Below are 19423 nucleotides of genomic sequence, written 5' to 3'. Positions count from 1 at the left end.
ATTTTACTTTACGAATGAGTATTAGTGTATAAAGAAAGTGACGAATTCAAATGTAATTTGTTAACATGAAATAAAGATATATTTTAATTGAGATTTTGGTTTCAATTTTTTCTAGACAGTTATTTTCTGACCACGCCGATTCATGAAAGAGATCGCCATTGCTATCATCCACTGTGACAATGACACAAATATTCGAAATTCTTAAAGCTGCAAATCGCCAGCATGCAGATTATAACTGCTACGTCTTATGTTAGAACAATGTCAAATGCATCAACCCGAAAATGGAACCGTGAGGAACACGAAGTCGAATAGATAAATACCTCGCGCTGAAGTAGTCGAGCTGCTTATGGTGAAAGGTGTTTCAATCTGAAAGATACTTATCAAAACATTGAGTCGTTGTAAAGTCAAATCTATATACGACATCTTGGACAATAAAAGTGGCACCTACAGTAAAAACAATAAGTCTAATAGCACCAAAAACATGTTCATTCCACATGACTATTTCATCTTCGGAAAGACAAAAGTGAGAATAGGATGAGGGGACTGAAGGTGGGTTGGGTGGGGCGATAGCTAGTGTCAACGTCAGTCGTATACTATATATTCAGAATATCATAGGAGAACTTTCCGGGTCCGAGCCTCGGGATTATAACACCGTTAAGTTTCCAATGGAACCACAAATCTGTGGTTTTATAAAGACTTAAAGCAAAAGTACATGATTTTAGTTCATGAAACACGACCAACCCTTATTATGAATGACAGTGATCGAGTGTCGATCGTGCTTGACGCGAGCTTTCTCGCCTTTTATCAGGCTGCAGCAGCGGTGGTCGTGAAATTCGTCGCGTACGCAATTATTATTATTATTTTTTCACATAACCACACGATAAAATAGTTGAGAAAATGATGACAATAACAAAATTAAAAGGAAAACCATTTTGTTGTTCAATATTGTTTAATTACCATTGACTTATGTTCATTGCCTATTCATTTTCAGAGGAAAAAATAGTCGTTTTTTTAACATAAACCCATATAACTTTGTGATTGCCGCTGAGAGATTCCATTACGACCATGAATAAATACAGAAGCATAGCAGTGGTAGTGTTTCTGATATTATTTAATATTCATTTCAGTTTATATATATAATTGTTAGTCTTAAAATTCCTCTTTATGTTTATTATAATTTGTTATAAACGAGTTTCATAATGTTTTGATTTGATTTGGAATAAAAATCTCAGGATTGCTTATAAGATTAATTACCTAATCATTCAACATAATCAATCCATTATGAGCCCCACTGCTGGGTAGGGGTGTAGGCCATTGTCAGCCATGCTGATCCTATGGGAGTTGGTACAAGGTTTATGAACTATACCTTCACCTCTACTAAACATTCACAAATTAACGTAACGTGCACTATATAGTCTTAGGTGCACGATGCACTATAAGTCGAGTAGCTGCCTACTATAAATATTGTATTACATAAATGTTGTAAACAAGTGCTTGATACACCGAGGAACACCAATCATAACTTTAAACCGATTACTCAATCTATTTGTAGTCCACAATTTGTTTTATGGTCTTTTAATGTTGTCTTTTGATAATACATACTTAGGCTAAATGTGAATGTACACCTATCTATACCATACCTCGACACACAGACTAGTACTATTATACAACGTCAAAGGTGACCCCTTTTTTGGTGGTTAAAAGAGATTTCAAAAAATATTAAAGAATTCGTTGAAACAATGAAAACATAATTCATTATTCAGAAACATTTCATTACCAACACGGGAGTCAAAGGAGCGCGGATCGCAAAAAATGTTTGACCAAATTCCAGCAACATAACCTAAGTAAGCAAAAACAATGTTTCCATGAACAGTATAAGAGAAACAACAACATAGAAACTCTAATAAAATAAAATTCTAAGAAAAGCCTCTTAATAAAACCTGGTTCAGACTATGCAAGCAATTCAGTCAATGTACTGTTGAGTAATACTCAGAAAAATTTCTATTAGTGGAAATTTTGCCGGAAAAATTTGTGAAAAATTGAAAAAAAATAAAAAAATATAAATCGAACGCTCGTATTCTTCGATTACAATTATCCTTTTACGTTTTATTGAACGTAAATTATAAAATAAAATTGAATAGCTAGAAGCAAGCTAGAGAAAAACGAGATTTATAATGATTAGACAACAGTGAAAAAAGAGTATCATTGTAAAAAATCTTTATGATAGCTCTATCGATTTCGTTAAGTGTCCCCAACTTTTGACAGGTGTCAATTGTCAAATGTAGAAAAATACTTTCCATCCTCTAAGAAAAATACAAGAAATATATAGGGAAAGTATTCGAAAAAATTCTTGTTTTTCCCGACACTAGTCAAGTGGAAAGTAATTTAGTAACTATCTACCGTCTACCAACTGCCCAAAAAGAGATCGCTCATGCATGTGTACAGTACATTAATGAGTAGCGTATTGCAAGATGATCACATAACGCAACAAAAATTAGGCGGAAATAATGCTTATCATTGCAACGACTATTTTAGAAGAAGTAGAAGAATAAATTAGTGTGATACATAGGGCGCACCATAAGTTTCCGGAACTGGCCACTTACATAAATAATATTTAAAAAGTAATTACAACATTTAAAAATGGAACTCTTTGGCTGTAGAATATAGTTTGTTTCATCTGACTGTCACTTTTTACATTGTGGCGTCATTTTAGAAATTGGTTGTCTACATCACCATGTTTTTAACTCGTGAAAATTTTCGTAGTATGATTTTTTACAACTTTAAGTGTATTTAACAGCTCAACGGAGCTACGCTTGGCTTCAAACTGCTTTTGGTGATGAAGCACAATGCAAGACAACTATTTGTAGCTGGTTTGCAGAATTCAAACGCAGTCGTGTGAATCCCAGTGACGAATTTCGTGATGGTCGCCCGTCCACTGCTGTGAACTACAAAAACATCGATGCTGTGCGCCGTATGATCAACACATGTGATATACCATGAGATTAGGGCATCTTTAGGCATAGGCATAAGTCAAACACAATCAATACTACACAAACATTTGTGTGTGTAAAAGCTGTGCTCTCGGTAGATCCTACACAATTTGATTGAGGCTCAAAAAACGGATCGCGTCACTTGGTGCAATGCTATGCTTACCAGATTCAACGAAGGGGCGTCAAATTTGGTGTGGGACATAGTAACAAGTGACGAAACATGGATCTATAGTCACGATCTCAAAACAAAGCAGCAATCGAGGGTAGGGTCTTTCGAGATGAGCCGAAACCAACCAAAGTAGCGCGCGTGCAAAGTGTCTCTAAGCGGATGATTGCTTCTTTTTTTAATAAAACTGGACACGTGGCTACTATAGGTTTGGAGAGTCGTTGTACCGTGAATAGTGATTGGGACACTACCATTTGTTTGCCGGAAGTTACTGACAAACTCCGTAAAAATAACCGTAAACGCCGTATCATCTTGCATCACGATAATGCCAGCCCTCACACGGCCAGACAGACAAATGAATTTTTGAAGATGAACAACGTTGACCTTATGAACCATCCCACATACAGTCCCGTCCTGGCACCCTGTGCCTTCTACTTATTTCCAAAAATTAAGAACCAGTTACGCGGTCAACGATTTTCATCACCTGAAGAGGCTGTCGAAGAATATGAAAAATATGTTTCAGAGATTATCACGTAGGAGTGGCATAAATGTTTTCAAAATTGGTTCATTCGTATGAAAAGTTCATTAACGCTAACGAAGAATATTTTGAGAAACAACAAATTCATTTCTGACCATTTATAGTATTTTTTCCTTATTCATTCCGGAAACTTATAGTGCGTCTCACGTAAAAATGAAAAAATAGTATGATTACGACACTCTATGAAGAAGATGGAGAGGTGAACTACCATTCATAACAAATTATTATTATAATTAATATTTACCAACAAATTGGATGGTTGTATCGTCTCTGCAACGAAATGACACTTTTACGACGCCTAATTAACTCCACTAAATCATCTCTTGATTCACATTCTCTTCACACCAGTTTAATGGATAAATCATGCATGACGCATTGAAGTGTAGTGTTGGGCATTACTAGCGCGAAAATAACATTACATGTATGAGACATATGTTGATGTTGCTCGCTTCCGTAGGGTTTACCTCGAGACCCTACAAGTGACGCCTGGGTAGTGCTAAACGAGTAATAGCTACTGGCTTTGGCCTCGGCTAGTCACCACCATAGATATCTATGATCACCACCCTCCCGACGCAGTCGAGTCGCCAAATGGTTTTTACCGTGTTCCGATTCATATTCGGGAGCTGCCATTAGGAGATCGGGTCTGAACAGCTGCATTCTATAGACAAGGTGTAGCTGCTTGTATAGTCACACAGCGCTGGTGGGGGTTTCGGGCGCCCCACAGTCTTCAAACCGATTGTATGTTTTTATTTTTATTTTTTATTTATTTATTCTTAGGAAGGTTTACAGCATTCTTTAATATTAATTTATAAACTAAATGTAAACTTATAAGCCTATTAAAAACCTTCACATATGAAAATCTAAATACAAAACATATGTTAACACTAATTGCTAATCCTACATACGCATACGCATATACACTTTGGTTAATTTAGTTTAAGTCCAATAATAATATTAACGACATAAATATATACATATCCAACTATACTATTTAATACATACATATATTCAAAATAATAAGATTTATATACCTACTTGTAATTTGAGCATACCCATCCACCATATTTAAAATATTTACCAGTTATTGCCTTTTAAAATAATTCAAACCCACAGTTCTCTTTATAGATGCAGTGCTAGACGCAAATAAATCAAAGTCATTATCGGTGCTATACTTGTTAAAGGTTTTACAGCTACGTACCATGAATGTATTTTGCCTGTAATTTGTGCGGACATTCGGTATGTGAAGCAGAGGGCGCTGCCGCAAAGCCAGTGCGTTAGCACGAAGACCAATCATGGACAGCAATTCCGGACAGTCAATTTTACCATTTGCCGTGGATATGTTGTGGATATTCCCAGTATTCGCACGAAGCGTTTCGCTTCCACATTTATTCCCTGCCTGCAGAGTTGTTCCCCGAGCGCTATAACTTGGACCTATTCAAGCCGAGAGTGAATAGGCATTTTTTAAATATGCATGCTACATCGTCGACCTCATCGTCACTTTCCGTCAGGTGAGATGGAGGTCAAATGCGCACTTAGTTTTTAAATAAATAAAATAATTTAAAACTCGGTCACGTTCGCCAAGGCACATTTCTAGCACACACGCTTTTGGCGTAATCTGAATAGCCAATCAATCGAAATTGAAAATTCGTCTTTTCTCACCGCCTTCACTTTACAGGGTTTCATTTTAAACAGAAATCAATGCTCAAGTTTGAGTTTGTCGGTCCGTGCCTGCGGCGGCGCCGTAGCCGTTGGTGTCACAAGAACCACCGCTGCCGTTCGGCAAGTTTCACCATTCGTATTTTGCAATTTGACACTTTGTGCTAATAATAAAGTGCAAAATTATTACTACCTACGCCCTGTATATGTATGTATATGTAACTTATTATTTATCATAATAAATTACAGAGGTAGTATTTACATAGCAAAGAAACCAAGATAAGATACGATACGAATCTAGCTAGATGCGGTAGGCGCGAATCTCTATTTTTTTTCCCCACTTCTTGTTTGTGAACTTGGCCTTTTTTATATAGAAGGTGTACACACATTATGCATATTGTTTTAGAAGAAAACTTTCCAAAATTATACAATCATTTGAGAGACAGCATAAAATAAGCATTAATAGTGTGTCCGTTAAAATTTGCACATGTCAACATTCGAAGTTTAATTTGTTCCAGAAAACTAACTCTCTACCACGTACAATCTGGTTGCAATAACGTAAAACGCAAGTTCCTAAGATTGGATCGTCGAATCAACTGAAAGGGCAAAGCAGTTTATTTATACACCCAACGAGGTGACGACTACGAACAAGCTAAATACACACTTACGGCGTTAGAACTTTCCAGACAGTCATGCCACTGGGCAATGTTTTATATAAAAATCTGACATTAAATTCAATCACGAGTCACGCGAGTCTGTTTTCAAATTATTTTAAATACTAAAGATAATCTCTACCGTTAATGTCTGTCCAACCCAAACCGTTAAAATCAGTATTTGTCAACATTTCTTCTGCGTCCTCGCACCCTATTTGTACAACAAATTATTTATTTGTTGTACAAATAAATAACATGTTTAACTGCCTCCGTGGCCGAACGGTTACCATACCGGACTGCCATGCAGAGGTCCCAGATTCGATTCCCGGGTCGGGAGAAATATTTGTATGGCCTACATTTATTTCTCTCGTGAGTTTGGGTGTATTTTGTGGTTGTCTACGTGTGTGTCCATGGCACCCGCGACACAGGGTTTCCCTAGTGCGGGGCAATATATAGTGTACGTTATTATTATTATTATTATTTATTTCTTTTATGGATCAGGTACATCAACTGTAGTACATTTACTCTTAGATAACAGTGTAATGTGTACCTATTACAGACGTAATATAAAATAATAATAACCAACAAAAAGAACAACAAAGAACTTATGAAATTACTGGGGACACAATTCGAGAATGTTATTTTCGAAAACATTACGGGAAGAATGAAAAATTTCTACATCTATTCGAACGTTAATTTGGTTGTAAGTAGAGGATAATCTAGGTAGTGGACTGTACAGAACAAGGTTAGTCTGGCATCGCGGCACATTGAGTATTTTGGTTATTTTATGATGGGGGTATTTATAAAGTATGTTTGTTCTTGTAAAGTTTGTTGTTATGTTATTTATTTGGTTCAGAATATTACAACATTTTGTTGTATTATTTAGTATACGATGTAAAAATAGGTCAGATTATATTCGGCTAACTCGAAGCGGATTCATTTTGAAGTACTGTAACCTCTGAACATATATATATATATATATATATATTTATATATATATATATATATATATATATATATATATATATATATGTGATATACCCGACGAGAAAAAAGCTAAATGTCTTGTAAACGCACGTTAAATTAAATACAAAGCTTTCCTCTTAACACGCTTCCAAAGGCAATCTGTTAGAAGACTATCACCGGCACATACTATACTCCCCATACACATCATACTTACTATACACCTAATCAGAAATATTCTTTAACATTTCACGATGATATATTCGAGTAATTTAATAAAAACAAAAAGTGACTAAAATTGAGTACAAAAAACTTACCTGAAAATTACCCATAAACACTCAATCGTACCCATTCTTTACATATCGTGAGATTATTAGAATTAACTCGTAGGGGGTTCCCATTACTGAATTTAGAATAGTACTAATTTTATAATAACTTAGAAATTACGTTAATACGTACTTTAATTAATTTTTTCTCCGGTATCACAACCACTGTGCCACAACCTTATTGTTCATCTGCAGAGTGGAAGTCTGGTGACCTGTAATACAGGTTTTTTTACACCTATCTCTACACCAGTCTCTCACAAAACAGCATGCGCATTATAAGTACCTCTACTCATAAGCCTGTTTGTGACGGAAAGTAAAACAAATTTCATTTCATTTCTTCAATTTGTCATTAAAGGCCATGGTCCCCCAGATGGTATGTATTATTTAAAGCATAGTTTCCCAAAGTGGTCCCTACCGCACTCCCAGTGCGCACTGAAAAGTCCTAGGGGGGGTAGGAGGTAGGAGGTTAGGTAGTTAGACATATATAACTGAAAGTAGGGGCCTCGGAAGCCTTAGGGGGCGTTGATGCTGTCCAGAGGGTGCTACCGCATTTGAAAAAAAACTGAATTATCTATATAAACTGCAATACAAAAGTATATATAATTTTTTTTCTTGTGATTTTTTGTATTAACATAAAAAAATAATACGTGTTTTCAATTATTTTTGCGGTGGTGGGCGTGGAATTTTTTTTATACTTGTCTAAGTGGGCAGTGAGTCAAAAAGTTTGGGAATCTATAATTTAAAGTGTTCCAGAACACAAAGATTTAAAAATCGCAGGTTGTGGTAATTAGATTGCCATAGAAGCTTCAAGGTATTTTTAATATCAGTAATAGGAAATAATATAACACAAAAATTATTGTGGATAACATATTGTTCTACACAGTACATTTTTTTGTATTTAATAAGTCTCACGTATTGGTACTTGGTACTTGGTGCAACGGGCTTACGTATTTCATAATTTGTTATATTTTTGTGTTTTATTCTTTTTAAACGATTTTGTAGAAATCTATTATTAACATTTTTTCTTAATTACTCATCATAAGGAATATAATAAAGTTATCTTAAAGATGATATTTTAGCCATCGAACCGAAGTCTAAATATCGCAAACTTTACTCTTATACATAAGAGTATAAGTAGTAGAGCCAGGAGATGTTTCATGATTATCAATCGTTTGAACAAGAGACTCGGAGACTTCATTATCATTTTCGATTGTGTCACTACCTCCATCGAAATCAGACCCACTGAGCGTAAGAAAAATTTCGTTTTCAGCAATACCCACAAGCTACAAAGAAGGCCGTTACAGTCACGCAAGTTACAAGGTTACCTATCACAAGCTAGACAGAATTTTGTTTCTCCGAAAACCTTTAGACTTTTATTGAATAGATTTTGTTTCATTTGTCCGAAAACATGTTACGGTTTTTTTCATTACACCATTTAATGTTTCACTATTTTGACATATAGACAAGTTTGTTATAATTATTAATACAAAGATTGAACACTTAAAAAAAATTTCTTCGATTTGGCCAGATTCGAACCGACGTCTTCTACCAAACCGTGCCAGACACTTTGCCAACAAAGCCACAGAACGAACCAGCGGACCTCACGAATTTTTCTAGTGCTTGTTGTCAGATTAATAAATAAACAATTGAAATAATTGAATATTATGGCGGTGAAACATCCTGACATTCAATAAAGCACTTAATATAGACAAGTTATTCGTTTCCAGATTTTTATTTTCCCAACATATCGTTTGACCAATGTATCTAATTGAATATTTTAATTTTGTAAAAAAACGATATCCACAATAATTTTTGTGTTATATTATTTCCTATTACTGATATTAAATGTATTGGAACGTGTCGCACAATACAACTCATCAAATTAAGGCACCTCGCATCTTTAGAAAATATGGTGAACGAGGTGCAATTTAATTTAATCGAGTTGTAATCGCTCGCTTCGCTCGCTCGACTCGTGCGGCTTTTTCATATATTAACCTAACCTTAGTCGAAACAAATTTTCAGCAATATAAATTATATGGATAACAGACAGTATAACAAACATGATTAGACCAAACAAACTTCTACCCAGAGAATACATACGTGTAATAATTATTATAATAATAGGTTTTCGGACAAACGATACTTCTGCTGTAAGACATTTCTGTGTTCGTGTTAATCGAACCGTGAGTAATGAAACTTGGAAAAAAGAAATTCGAGTTTGTGGTAGGTTACCAAATTACAAACATCCGCGTTGACTGCATCCAAGTGTCGGCGTCGACGCGCGTCGACGCCCGTTTCCATATTTGCATTACACAAATTTGTACCTTAATAATGGGAAAATAGAGATGCGTATACTATAGGCGAAAAACATGACGCGTCGCGGCGCTTCGACTCTGCGCCAGTGTGAGTTGAGCCTTATACTGCTCAGACGATATTTTAACTGATCCTTTGCTGCTCTTAGCCAACACACAACTCTCGTTCAAGAAACTGAAGCTGTCATTTGCCCTTAAAGGATGGAAAAGAATAAACATTTGCCGAATGCGCGAAATTTGAAAATAATTGGGCTGGATCCATTGACTTACAAATAAATGGACGACGGGTCTAATACAAAAACCACGAAAAAAATGTCCCAAGTCAACCTACTTAAACGTAGTGACATGTAAAGAAATATGAAAAAGCTAAAACGTTGAATTTAAATTGTAATGTCATCGCAGTACTGTCTAATTTTGCTTGCTTCGCTGTCAGTCGAACAAACGAAGACTAAGGCGTGAATGACGCTCTATACGATTTTAACGCCCTATAAGTTCGGACACTCTTTAGCGTGGCCCCGACGTCCATATAATTGTAAGTCAATGGCTGGATCAGATTTTTTGTAATTCAACTTTTTAGTCTTTTTTAAATAAACTTTTATAATTCACTTTATCCATAAACACATATAGAAGAAACTGTATGCTTACTTTTTATTATGTATAAACCTGAATATTCATGCTGTATTTCTTGTTTTGTTTTTATGGCACCAAGTGACAGGACGAGCAAGTCATACGTCTGGTGTTTAGCGGTACGCCTTTCCATAGCAGTAGCCGTGACACTCAGCTTTAAATTGCAAAGATGTGAAGGGTACTGCCACTGCGCCCATCACCCTGAGACATAATTGGAAGTCCTATGTAGGCACATGTAGTTTCACCAGCAGTGACTCTACTACTACTAAATGTGACAATTTTCAATTGTAATTTGTTTACACATGAAATAACGATATTATGGTGTCTGGTCGGGACCATACTTTCGCTGTCAGTGTACGTAAAATAAGTCATTCCGCCCGGGCGCCAACGCTTCGCGCATAACGTAATATTTTCTCTTCTAGATGAATTTGCTTTTTCATCGGCTGAAAGGGATACAAACATTCCGATAATGCTTTAACATTCCAATCTGTGTATTTTACAAATTATTGTCAAATCCTAAAAAAAATTACGCTCTTTGCTCTTTTTATTTACTACACTCGAGTTTTTATAATTATAAACTACATATTTTTCCTCGCAGCAGAACCGCCGGCGTATTACGTAGATATGTACGGAAACCAAGCGTGAGCGCTTTGTTCTGTAAATAAGTTATCATTTGTTTTTCTCATTCTCAAATCTTCGCTGATTAACGGAGTTTCGAAGTTAATATAATAATAATAATAATTGACTTCGGTTCGTAAATGCGTTTCAAACCAGCTAACAAGCCGAGAAAAATAAAGCAAATAATAATAATATAATAATAGCTCGTCAACGTCATTGAAAATTCCACTCATTCCAATTTGCAGCAATAGCCAAACAAAACAAAGTTGAATGGCGCTTCTTTCCCGCAGTTTGTATCCCGGGTGATCCCTTGGGACTTGGACCCGGTTCCAGTTGGTAATGCACTGGTAGGCTGCCGCAAAATAGTGTTGCTTCTATTTTTGTCCCGCATTCATTTCGTTTTAGTAATCGGCGTAGTGTTAATTTAATTCCATAACCTTTTTTGTGTAACTCGTAAGCTAAGCTACGGTTATGAGATTTTACGTGAGTTCGCTGACAAGTAACGAGGCACTTAACAGTTTCATTACTTTCATTTGCATAAAGTCAATGAAACTAATAGTTACGAATTTTAAACAAAGTTGCCTCAGAAGTTCAACATGAACACAACAGGCGTAAACAAATGCAAAAAAAATAAAACAAGTGGAACTAAATTTAAGTTGGCTAATTTTACAAATGCAAAAACACATTGAACTTGCTAGACGTTGCTATTTTGAGTTTAACCTGAAAGCTGTCGTCTATCCAAATAGAGTCGTATATAGATCGATACCTTGGCAAAAGTTTCCCATATGCAAAGATGTGATACGTTTCTTACTTATATCAAGGTCCTGATTAAACCCTCTACTATAAATATTCGTAATGCTTGGTACTGAAAAGGCGATGGAGTTAGTATTATTACGCAATTATTTGCCTTAGATAGTATTTCATTCTTTTTTTTTCGATATCTTTTATGTTATACCTTCATAATTGTTACATCACTACTTCCAACCAAGTTTCGCTGAAATCCACGAGACTATCTTTTATAGCCGCTTTTAGTCGACTCCACTGTAATTCAAATAAATTGTCAGGGGGTTCGACTTGACGAGTGCCCGTTTCACGTGTGACGGAAAGACCACTTCTGGACACGTCCTTTTAAGACTTGTCTTGGAGCCTTCTACTATAAATTTGCTGTCTAAATTATTCAAGCAAGTCAGGCCGTCGCGTGGTAAATTTTTAATAGAAGGAAAACCGAAAATACTGCTCATATGAAATGTTAAACAAATTTATTTCACTTTGCCCGTTCTCCCTCTAATTCAAAAGGTTTGATGGTTCGCAACAAGGCCCGGGTCGACGTAACCCTCGCATTGACCGGTCATGACAGGAAACAGAGAGATGGTGTAATTTCCTTGCCACCCGAGTACACAGCTGACTGAATATTTTGTACCACGTTAAATTGATATAGAGCATGTGCAGAATGATAGACATTATTAAAATGAAATGGTAACAACGGCATCCCCACTGTTTCCACTTCGCCGTATAATAAATGTAGCATTTACTCAAAGTTCATGTTTGTTTTATAGTTAGAAAGTACTACATAACAAAGCTTGGTATGCTTTCGTCGCTAGTATACTAGCGTTTCGTACAGCATGTTAAAACACAGCTATGTCTAATCCTTGGCGGATTATCTACCGACAAGAGTTCGACGCTACACGCTCATTTTATTGCCATACAAAGCCTTTTTAATATAGCAGAGTTGGCAAATTATCCGCTATTACGAACGCTTCTCACCATCTTAGAATATTCATTTCGTACTATCTTGCTCTTATGCTACAACTTTATTAATTTCTTGTTTACTCGGGTGTTTAAAGCTTATTAACAAGTACTAACTTAAGTATATTATGCGAGCAAATTCAATAAAAATGTTTCTACACAAGTAAAATAATGCAAAGTCCAAGTTAAACTTTTAGATGGTGACAGACGAACGACTCGCAAATAAATTGCAATATAGTACTCAACGAACAGATACGAAATAATAATATATCGATTTTATAACGTGTGCAAATATTATGTGTGTAAACAGCAGCTCTTTTAGTTTTCGACCATGGAAGTACTGCCACCTTACCTATTTCTGCCGTCAAGCAGCAATGTGAGCATTATTTTTTGTGTTTTTGGTTTGTGTTGGTGAAATGGCAGGCAGTGACGTATCGCTTACCACCAGTCACACGATTTGTGCGTGTCGTCATTTGACGACATTTGGACTGCCATTGGGCTATTAGCCCGGCGACATTTATTAAAGTCCAATCAAGCACGAATGAATATCGGGTTCTTCTTCTTCTTATAATGCTTGTTTTTTGTGGTGAAAGGATTTGCAAATCGGCGTAAGGTATAGTAGAAGAAATATTATTTGCACCGATGAATGTTATCTCTTGGAACAACTTATCCTTTCTATTATAACAGTGTAATAAAACCATAAACACTTCTTTTGCTTAAAACGTACATGGACTAAAGATCTTGGTCCACGGTACGGGCCTAGGTGCGTTAAATGCTTTTTCTGAATTCTAGTTTTGAATTATTTATTTACTGATCAAGTCGTTTTTTTTAAACTCGTAGGTACTTCGTAAAATACTGTCTGCCGACTCTTTCTTACAAATTCGACAAGGTAGTTCCGCATAAAGATTACCAAGGTTAGGATTAAGTGCCAATGCGTAAAAGTGTTTAAACTTTTTTTGTATCATTAAGTGACGGGACGAACAAGTCGTGCACCTGATGGTAAGCTACACGCCTGTCCATAACAGTTACAGTGCCACTCAGAGCTTTAAATTGCAAAGATCTGAGGGGCACTACCTATGCCCCCGTCAACCTAAGACACAAGTCCCATGTACCTGTAATTTCACCAGCACCTTTACCCTTCAAAACCGGAACACAGTAATGCTGACATTACTGCTTGGCGGCAGAAATAGGTAAGGTGGCAGTACTATCCTGGATGAACTCTTACACAAGGAGCTCTACTGCTACTACAGATGGCACGTGCGTTAGCGAGACGGCTCACTCTTTTATCCTATTGTACTCTAAAGATGAAGCGATAAGATGAATCAGTGCAAATATTATGTTGCCAACTATACTCGACGATTGTTGCCCAGGGTGCGTCAAACGTACAGGAAAGAAATAGTACGTCTTGGCAGGAGGCTCCTTTAATGCGCCTCTATATAGGGTTAATAAATGGAAATTTTATGAAATCGTTAATTAAAACCATACGACTTTAATAAATTTTCATACGAAAATCGAAACTGACAAACACTGAAACACCTAAAATGAAGTGCCTACAATAGTCACCAAAAATGTATCCCTTGTGCATGGGTTCTTTAACGGAGAACATATTATAACAACTCCAACAAGCAGACTAGCATAGTAAGCGAACTATGGTGATCGCATAAGAAAGCTTTAAAAACTTAAACTTAGCTTTAAAAGCTTCTGATTGCAAGACTGTGAAGGTCCTCCTACTGAGCCACCCACCATCACTGAAATTGCTGTTAGAGTGTTAGTTTCACCGAACAAGTGACATGCTCTTTGCCAAAAATAGTAACAAATACTTATTAACAAATAGGTTCCGATGACATACCTTTTGGATTCACATGAACATGATACGGATTAAGGCCATAGGCCGGTCGAGTTAATTTGGCTGATGAAAATCCAATCCATTCCGTTCACAGAATAATAAACCAGTGGAAGGTATAATATCACTGAGTAGAAGTGTGAAGTAGGGCGTACTTTTGTAGCCATGATATATCTACCATAACCAATCATTGTTGTCTGCACTTCACTACGTAAACCAAAAATATTTTGAGTGAATTACGGTTTATTATTCTTTTTTGTGTTGTCGAAATAATAGCAATAATAAAAATGTATCCGGTGAAGGCGTATCATATCATCGGTAACATTAACACTTAGTGTAATTTTTCACTAAATGAAACATAATTGAGTGTTTTTCTAAATATTTCACAATTTTGTGCTTTTATGACAAATAAAAAGCACCTATATTGCATGGATACTAAAATCCAATAATCTTTTATAATCCTAGAGACAGAATAATCCACATAATTCTTTCCTACTCCGATACTCAATAAAATATTTAAGTATTGAGTGACGAAGAGTGTCCCTATCTGCGATGATGTTTACAGGATTCCTAGCTTTAAGTCAGTCACAGATGGCATAATTATTCAATAGTTCATGCATAATTATGCCATCTATGGCAAGTAATAGAACTCCTTCAAAGAACTGTTTGGTTCAGTAATTCCGTTACACAACACTAGATAGCACAGTTAAACCATGGACGAGCTTGGGGTCCATTGGGTACATCAGAGTATGGTATGTAATACTCCATACCCAAACGCAAGACCTCGAACACAGCATCAGCACAGCTCGACGGGTCTTCTGAAGTAAAGCACGCCGGCAGGGATGTGATGCAAAGAAATGGCGCATTTCGTCCCAATCTGCTAACTTGTGCCGCCACACCCGTCTCATACCACTAGGGCCCTGATCGGGTCATCAGTATACGGATTCAGTTTTCACCAGACAAAGGTCGGAAGTACCCAGTGGGGCCTCCACAACCACAGACTAGCGGTCTGGATCAGTTGTTAACAGTCGGACATCTGATCCGCGTCTCTGTGGGTCGGTTTCAAGGAGGTAGTGGACCGAAACGAGACTTGAGTGCAGACCTCGGATGTTAGTGAGGTGTACTTTTAGTGAGAGAACGTGCAACCGCTGTAAAGTTTTTTCCTTTTCTATGACTTTTCATATTGCTTTGAGAAGTGAATAGACAGGAGGAAGGCAGTTGAACGAGGCACTGCGTCGTATTCAAACAAGCAGTAAGCTCACACTGCCACACGTCGATACAATCAGTTTGGAGAACTCGGGGACGGAGATGGCCACCTGGTCCTTCCTTCCGGTCGCCAACCGGCAAGGTGGAGAATTCTGGGATTTTCGTTGGGTGGCGGGGCAGCCTTTCACGGGTGGCTTTCCCGCTACTTGGGCCCCCAACTTCCCACAGTCGGCCAGCGGTGCACCGTGCTTCGGATCCCGCTAGCTTCCAGAACCTAGTGCTTAATGTGGCAGTACAAGCAGCTACAACTTGTCATCAGACACAATACAAGTATTCAGACCCGACCTCCTAATAGCAACTCCCGAACACGAGTTGGAACACGGTGAAGATCATTTGGCGACTCGACTGCATCTTGTGAGGGTGGTGACTAGCCACAGCCGAACCCTACCACCAGTATTTGTTGCTCTTTAGCACGACTCAGGGATCACTTGTAGGGTCTCGAGGGTAAAACTACGGAAGCCAGCAACATCAACCCCCAAATATAAAAAATATGTTACAATTGAAAAGTTTACTTTACAGTGCAATGGTAGTTCTGTGTAAAATAGGTATTTTTTACCTGTGTTAAGTTTTTTACCTATTTCCAAGTGACTTTACGTAAATATATACATAATACACATACACAAAACACACATGCATACCCACTCCTCACTACAAACATACTTGACAACACACATGATTCATCACTATTTTGAAGAAATATTTTTTATTTATGTTATGAAAGAAATAGATATTAACTGCATATTAAATTAAAAATTAAATTTATATACAATAAAGTGTTCTAACATGCTTTTTGATGTAGATTTTAGGAAATAATTATATACAAAGTAAAGTTTAAATGTGTGTATGAGACACCAACATCATAAGATACTTTCTCTGACCTTTTAAAAGCCTTCTCTACCTATAATATGTACCTGAAGTAGGGGAGACCGGGACTGGTAGTTTCCGGGGTAAGTTGTTCTCACAGCAATAACTGTGCAAGAAAAATATATAGCAATACATGTGAAGCACGTCGTTAAAGCGTCAGGTGATGCGCTTTCCCGGCAGCCATTTCAGTTACTTCGGCTACGACGGAAGTGGGTGGAGATGTCAAAACATTACGTAATTACATTTTTTTTTGTTTAAATTTTTTAGTCTGTCTTTGTTTATTATGGGCCGATTCATACGTAACTTTTCTAAATTGTAGTGACATTACTAAGGAATCTTATTGTTTGAGTATTTTTTTCATTGATTTGCCGGTATGTTGTATAAAAACGTAATTTGGGGCTATAAGTTCCTACCTCGAGGGGCTGGTTGCTCCTAGGAACAACTTCCCCAATCGACCTGCAATCATACTTAATATTCTTATGACCATTTTTCTTTGTTTTAAGGATGCGAAACTACAAACCGGAGCATGTCAACTATTTAGACAAGATGATAGAGTCACTTATGTGTCTCTCAAGTGTATTCAGATGAAGAAATGAGCTATGAATAATAATATTACTGATGAATAAGAATGTAGTTTTTTTTAAAGTCAGTTGTACATAATATAAACATTAGATACATTCAATTATAAAAAAGGTGGTTTTATTTAAGACATTCCTTGTTATCCTGTCATAATTTAGGAGAAACAATTTGCCTCAAAGACGGAACAATGCGTCCCAAAGCGGGGCTGTATGTTCCGCTCCGAAATTTGTCAAAAATTTGCCTCTATGAAAAAGACTATTGAGATATTAGTTGAAGTGACTATACAATTACAAAAAGCGACAAACATTTGTTCAATATTTCCACATGTTGAAAATCAAATCCTTCATTTTCAGTATAAAACTTCAACTTATTTGAAAATCGGAACGTTCAGCCCCGCTCTCCCCTACACCAGTACCTATTTAATCTCATGCAAGTGTTTGTAGTACGATATTTTTATTTTGTTTATTTCTTTCAGCGAGTCCAATAGGTTACAATGGTAGTCAAATAAATACATATCTTTCAATCAGTTTCAAAAATCTCTTATATTTTATAAATTTTGAACTGAGGTTCCCAACACAAAAATATATAGTTTAAAAATTAAATATCATACATAGCAATATAATTAAAAACTCAATACCTCAACCAAAACATTCCGGCTCTTATTCTGGTGTAATCTGTTAAGGATTCGACTGGCCCGATCGCAGCCACCGCTGGACACCGATCGTAGAAATAATGTTTCGCTGCTTCTTTTACAGCGTGGGGTTTAATTGATTCCACTTCAAGGCACGTCTCCTCCAAATTTCGCCGCCAACCCGTATACAGCATCTGCACTCCCATGTCCATGCAAGAATTGATGCAGCCGTTCACTTCCTTCGCAAACTTCAATTTTAATACGTTTTGCGCATACTCTACCTCCGGCGAAACTGTCAATATGCTCAAGTGCTTCCAAAAATTCGTTATCATCGCCACCATGTCATCTTGATCGGCCTCCTTACGAACTACGTAATAAACGCCAAACAATCCAATGTCACGGTAAGGTATATAAAAAGTTTCGAAACTGACGCACAGTTTACCGATTTCTGAGCAGAAAGCTAAACCCGGCCAGGTGCCTAGTCCCTGACCACGACTTATGTGCCATGTGCCTAACATAGCTTCCATAATTTTAAACGTCATGTAATCTTTAGTTCTATAGCCGGGAGCTTCAATAGCTATTATGCTGTGAGCGAAACCCATCGAATCATCTCTAAAGCGGACGTCGGACCCGCAGAACCGGCACGGCCAGTACACAGGGTCAGCACACGTTTGCATCAAACATCCGAAATCGTTCTGTACCATACACACCACGTCATGATGATTGAACATAGAAGATACAGCTACAACTAACCTATACGGTTGATATTGCTTATGTAAATGGTGTCGTAAAGTTTCTCTACAAATTAGATTCAAGTTTCCAGATGAACCAGCTACAGAGAATCCTAATGGAGTACCTTGGAAAGCACCTTCATGTAAGAAATCAAACACAAGCCCTCTGGGATCATTGTCAACGTCATGTAACATGTGAGTGTACTGCGCTCTCGCAATTGCTAATTCACAATCGTCTAACTGCAGATCGTTCATGATCCTCGCGAGGACATTAATTACATCACCTGCATTTTCAGTGGGACAGGTGCCCATGAACGCTTGCCATTCTCTAGTGGTTTTGGCCCAGAACCGGGCACCGATTGATTCCATGTAACTGAGGAAGCTTGTCTTTTGATAGCGGCAGAAACCTTTGTATGCGACGAATTCAAGAAAATGGCTAACGCCGTTGTTGAGAGTATGCTCGTACCGCGGGCCAGTTTCGCAAAAGAGGGCAGCGCATGCGAAAGGCGAACAAGTCTGCTCAGTAATGACACGGATGCCATTAGGAATTACAGACCAGCAACACGGCGGGATCACGGGTGGTTGCTGCGTACTACCAAAGTAGAAAATTGCAGAGGCATCCTTTGAACTGAGGTGCCGGTGAATTCCCAGTACCCCACGATGTACACTACGTTTCCACATTTTGAAAAGTTTAGACAAATATTTTGAGAGCGGTTATTTTATTCTTTACTTCACTTTTTGAAGGTTTGGCCCCAAACAAGATAAAAAGTTGGCCTATTGAGTTGTTGCATTTTTCATTCAGAAATTCAGAGAATTTAGAAAAGGCACAGGTTTGACACCATACAGCCAAGTCTTGATTTTTCTTCTTCTTTTCATAAAAAAATAGGCATACGCCAAGTCTACAGTCCAGTATT

At 37.2% G+C, this 19423-nt stretch overlaps 1 protein-coding gene across 1 annotated transcript; it reads right to left on the bottom strand.

The window, feature by feature from the left end:
• Positions 1 to 17766: 17766 nt before the first annotated feature.
• LOC113228329 (cytochrome b-c1 complex subunit 1, mitochondrial-like) lies at positions 17767 to 19225 on the bottom strand. The gene has a single exon (XM_026461596.1). The coding sequence runs from the start codon at positions 19188 to 19190 to the stop codon at positions 17778 to 17780; it is 1413 nt and encodes a 470-aa protein (XP_026317381.1). The 5' UTR covers positions 19191 to 19225; the 3' UTR covers positions 17767 to 17777.
• Between the last annotated feature and the right edge of the window lie 198 nt (positions 19226 to 19423).

The sequence above is a fragment of the Hyposmocoma kahamanoa genome, unplaced genomic scaffold (genome assembly GCF_003589595.1).
Source record: "Hyposmocoma kahamanoa isolate Upper Pololo Valley unplaced genomic scaffold, ASM358959v1 100021, whole genome shotgun sequence".
Classification (NCBI taxonomy): Eukaryota; Metazoa; Arthropoda; class Insecta; order Lepidoptera; family Cosmopterigidae; genus Hyposmocoma; species Hyposmocoma kahamanoa.
Note: the sequence above shows the minus strand (reverse complement) of the source record. Positions and strands in the feature narration are given on the sequence as shown.

Bases quoted from the DNA above. Each gene is read 5' to 3' on its own strand.
- LOC113228329 (XM_026461596.1), bottom strand. From the start codon at position 19,190: ATGTGGAAACGTAGTGTACATCGTGGGGTACTGGGAATTCACCGGCAC.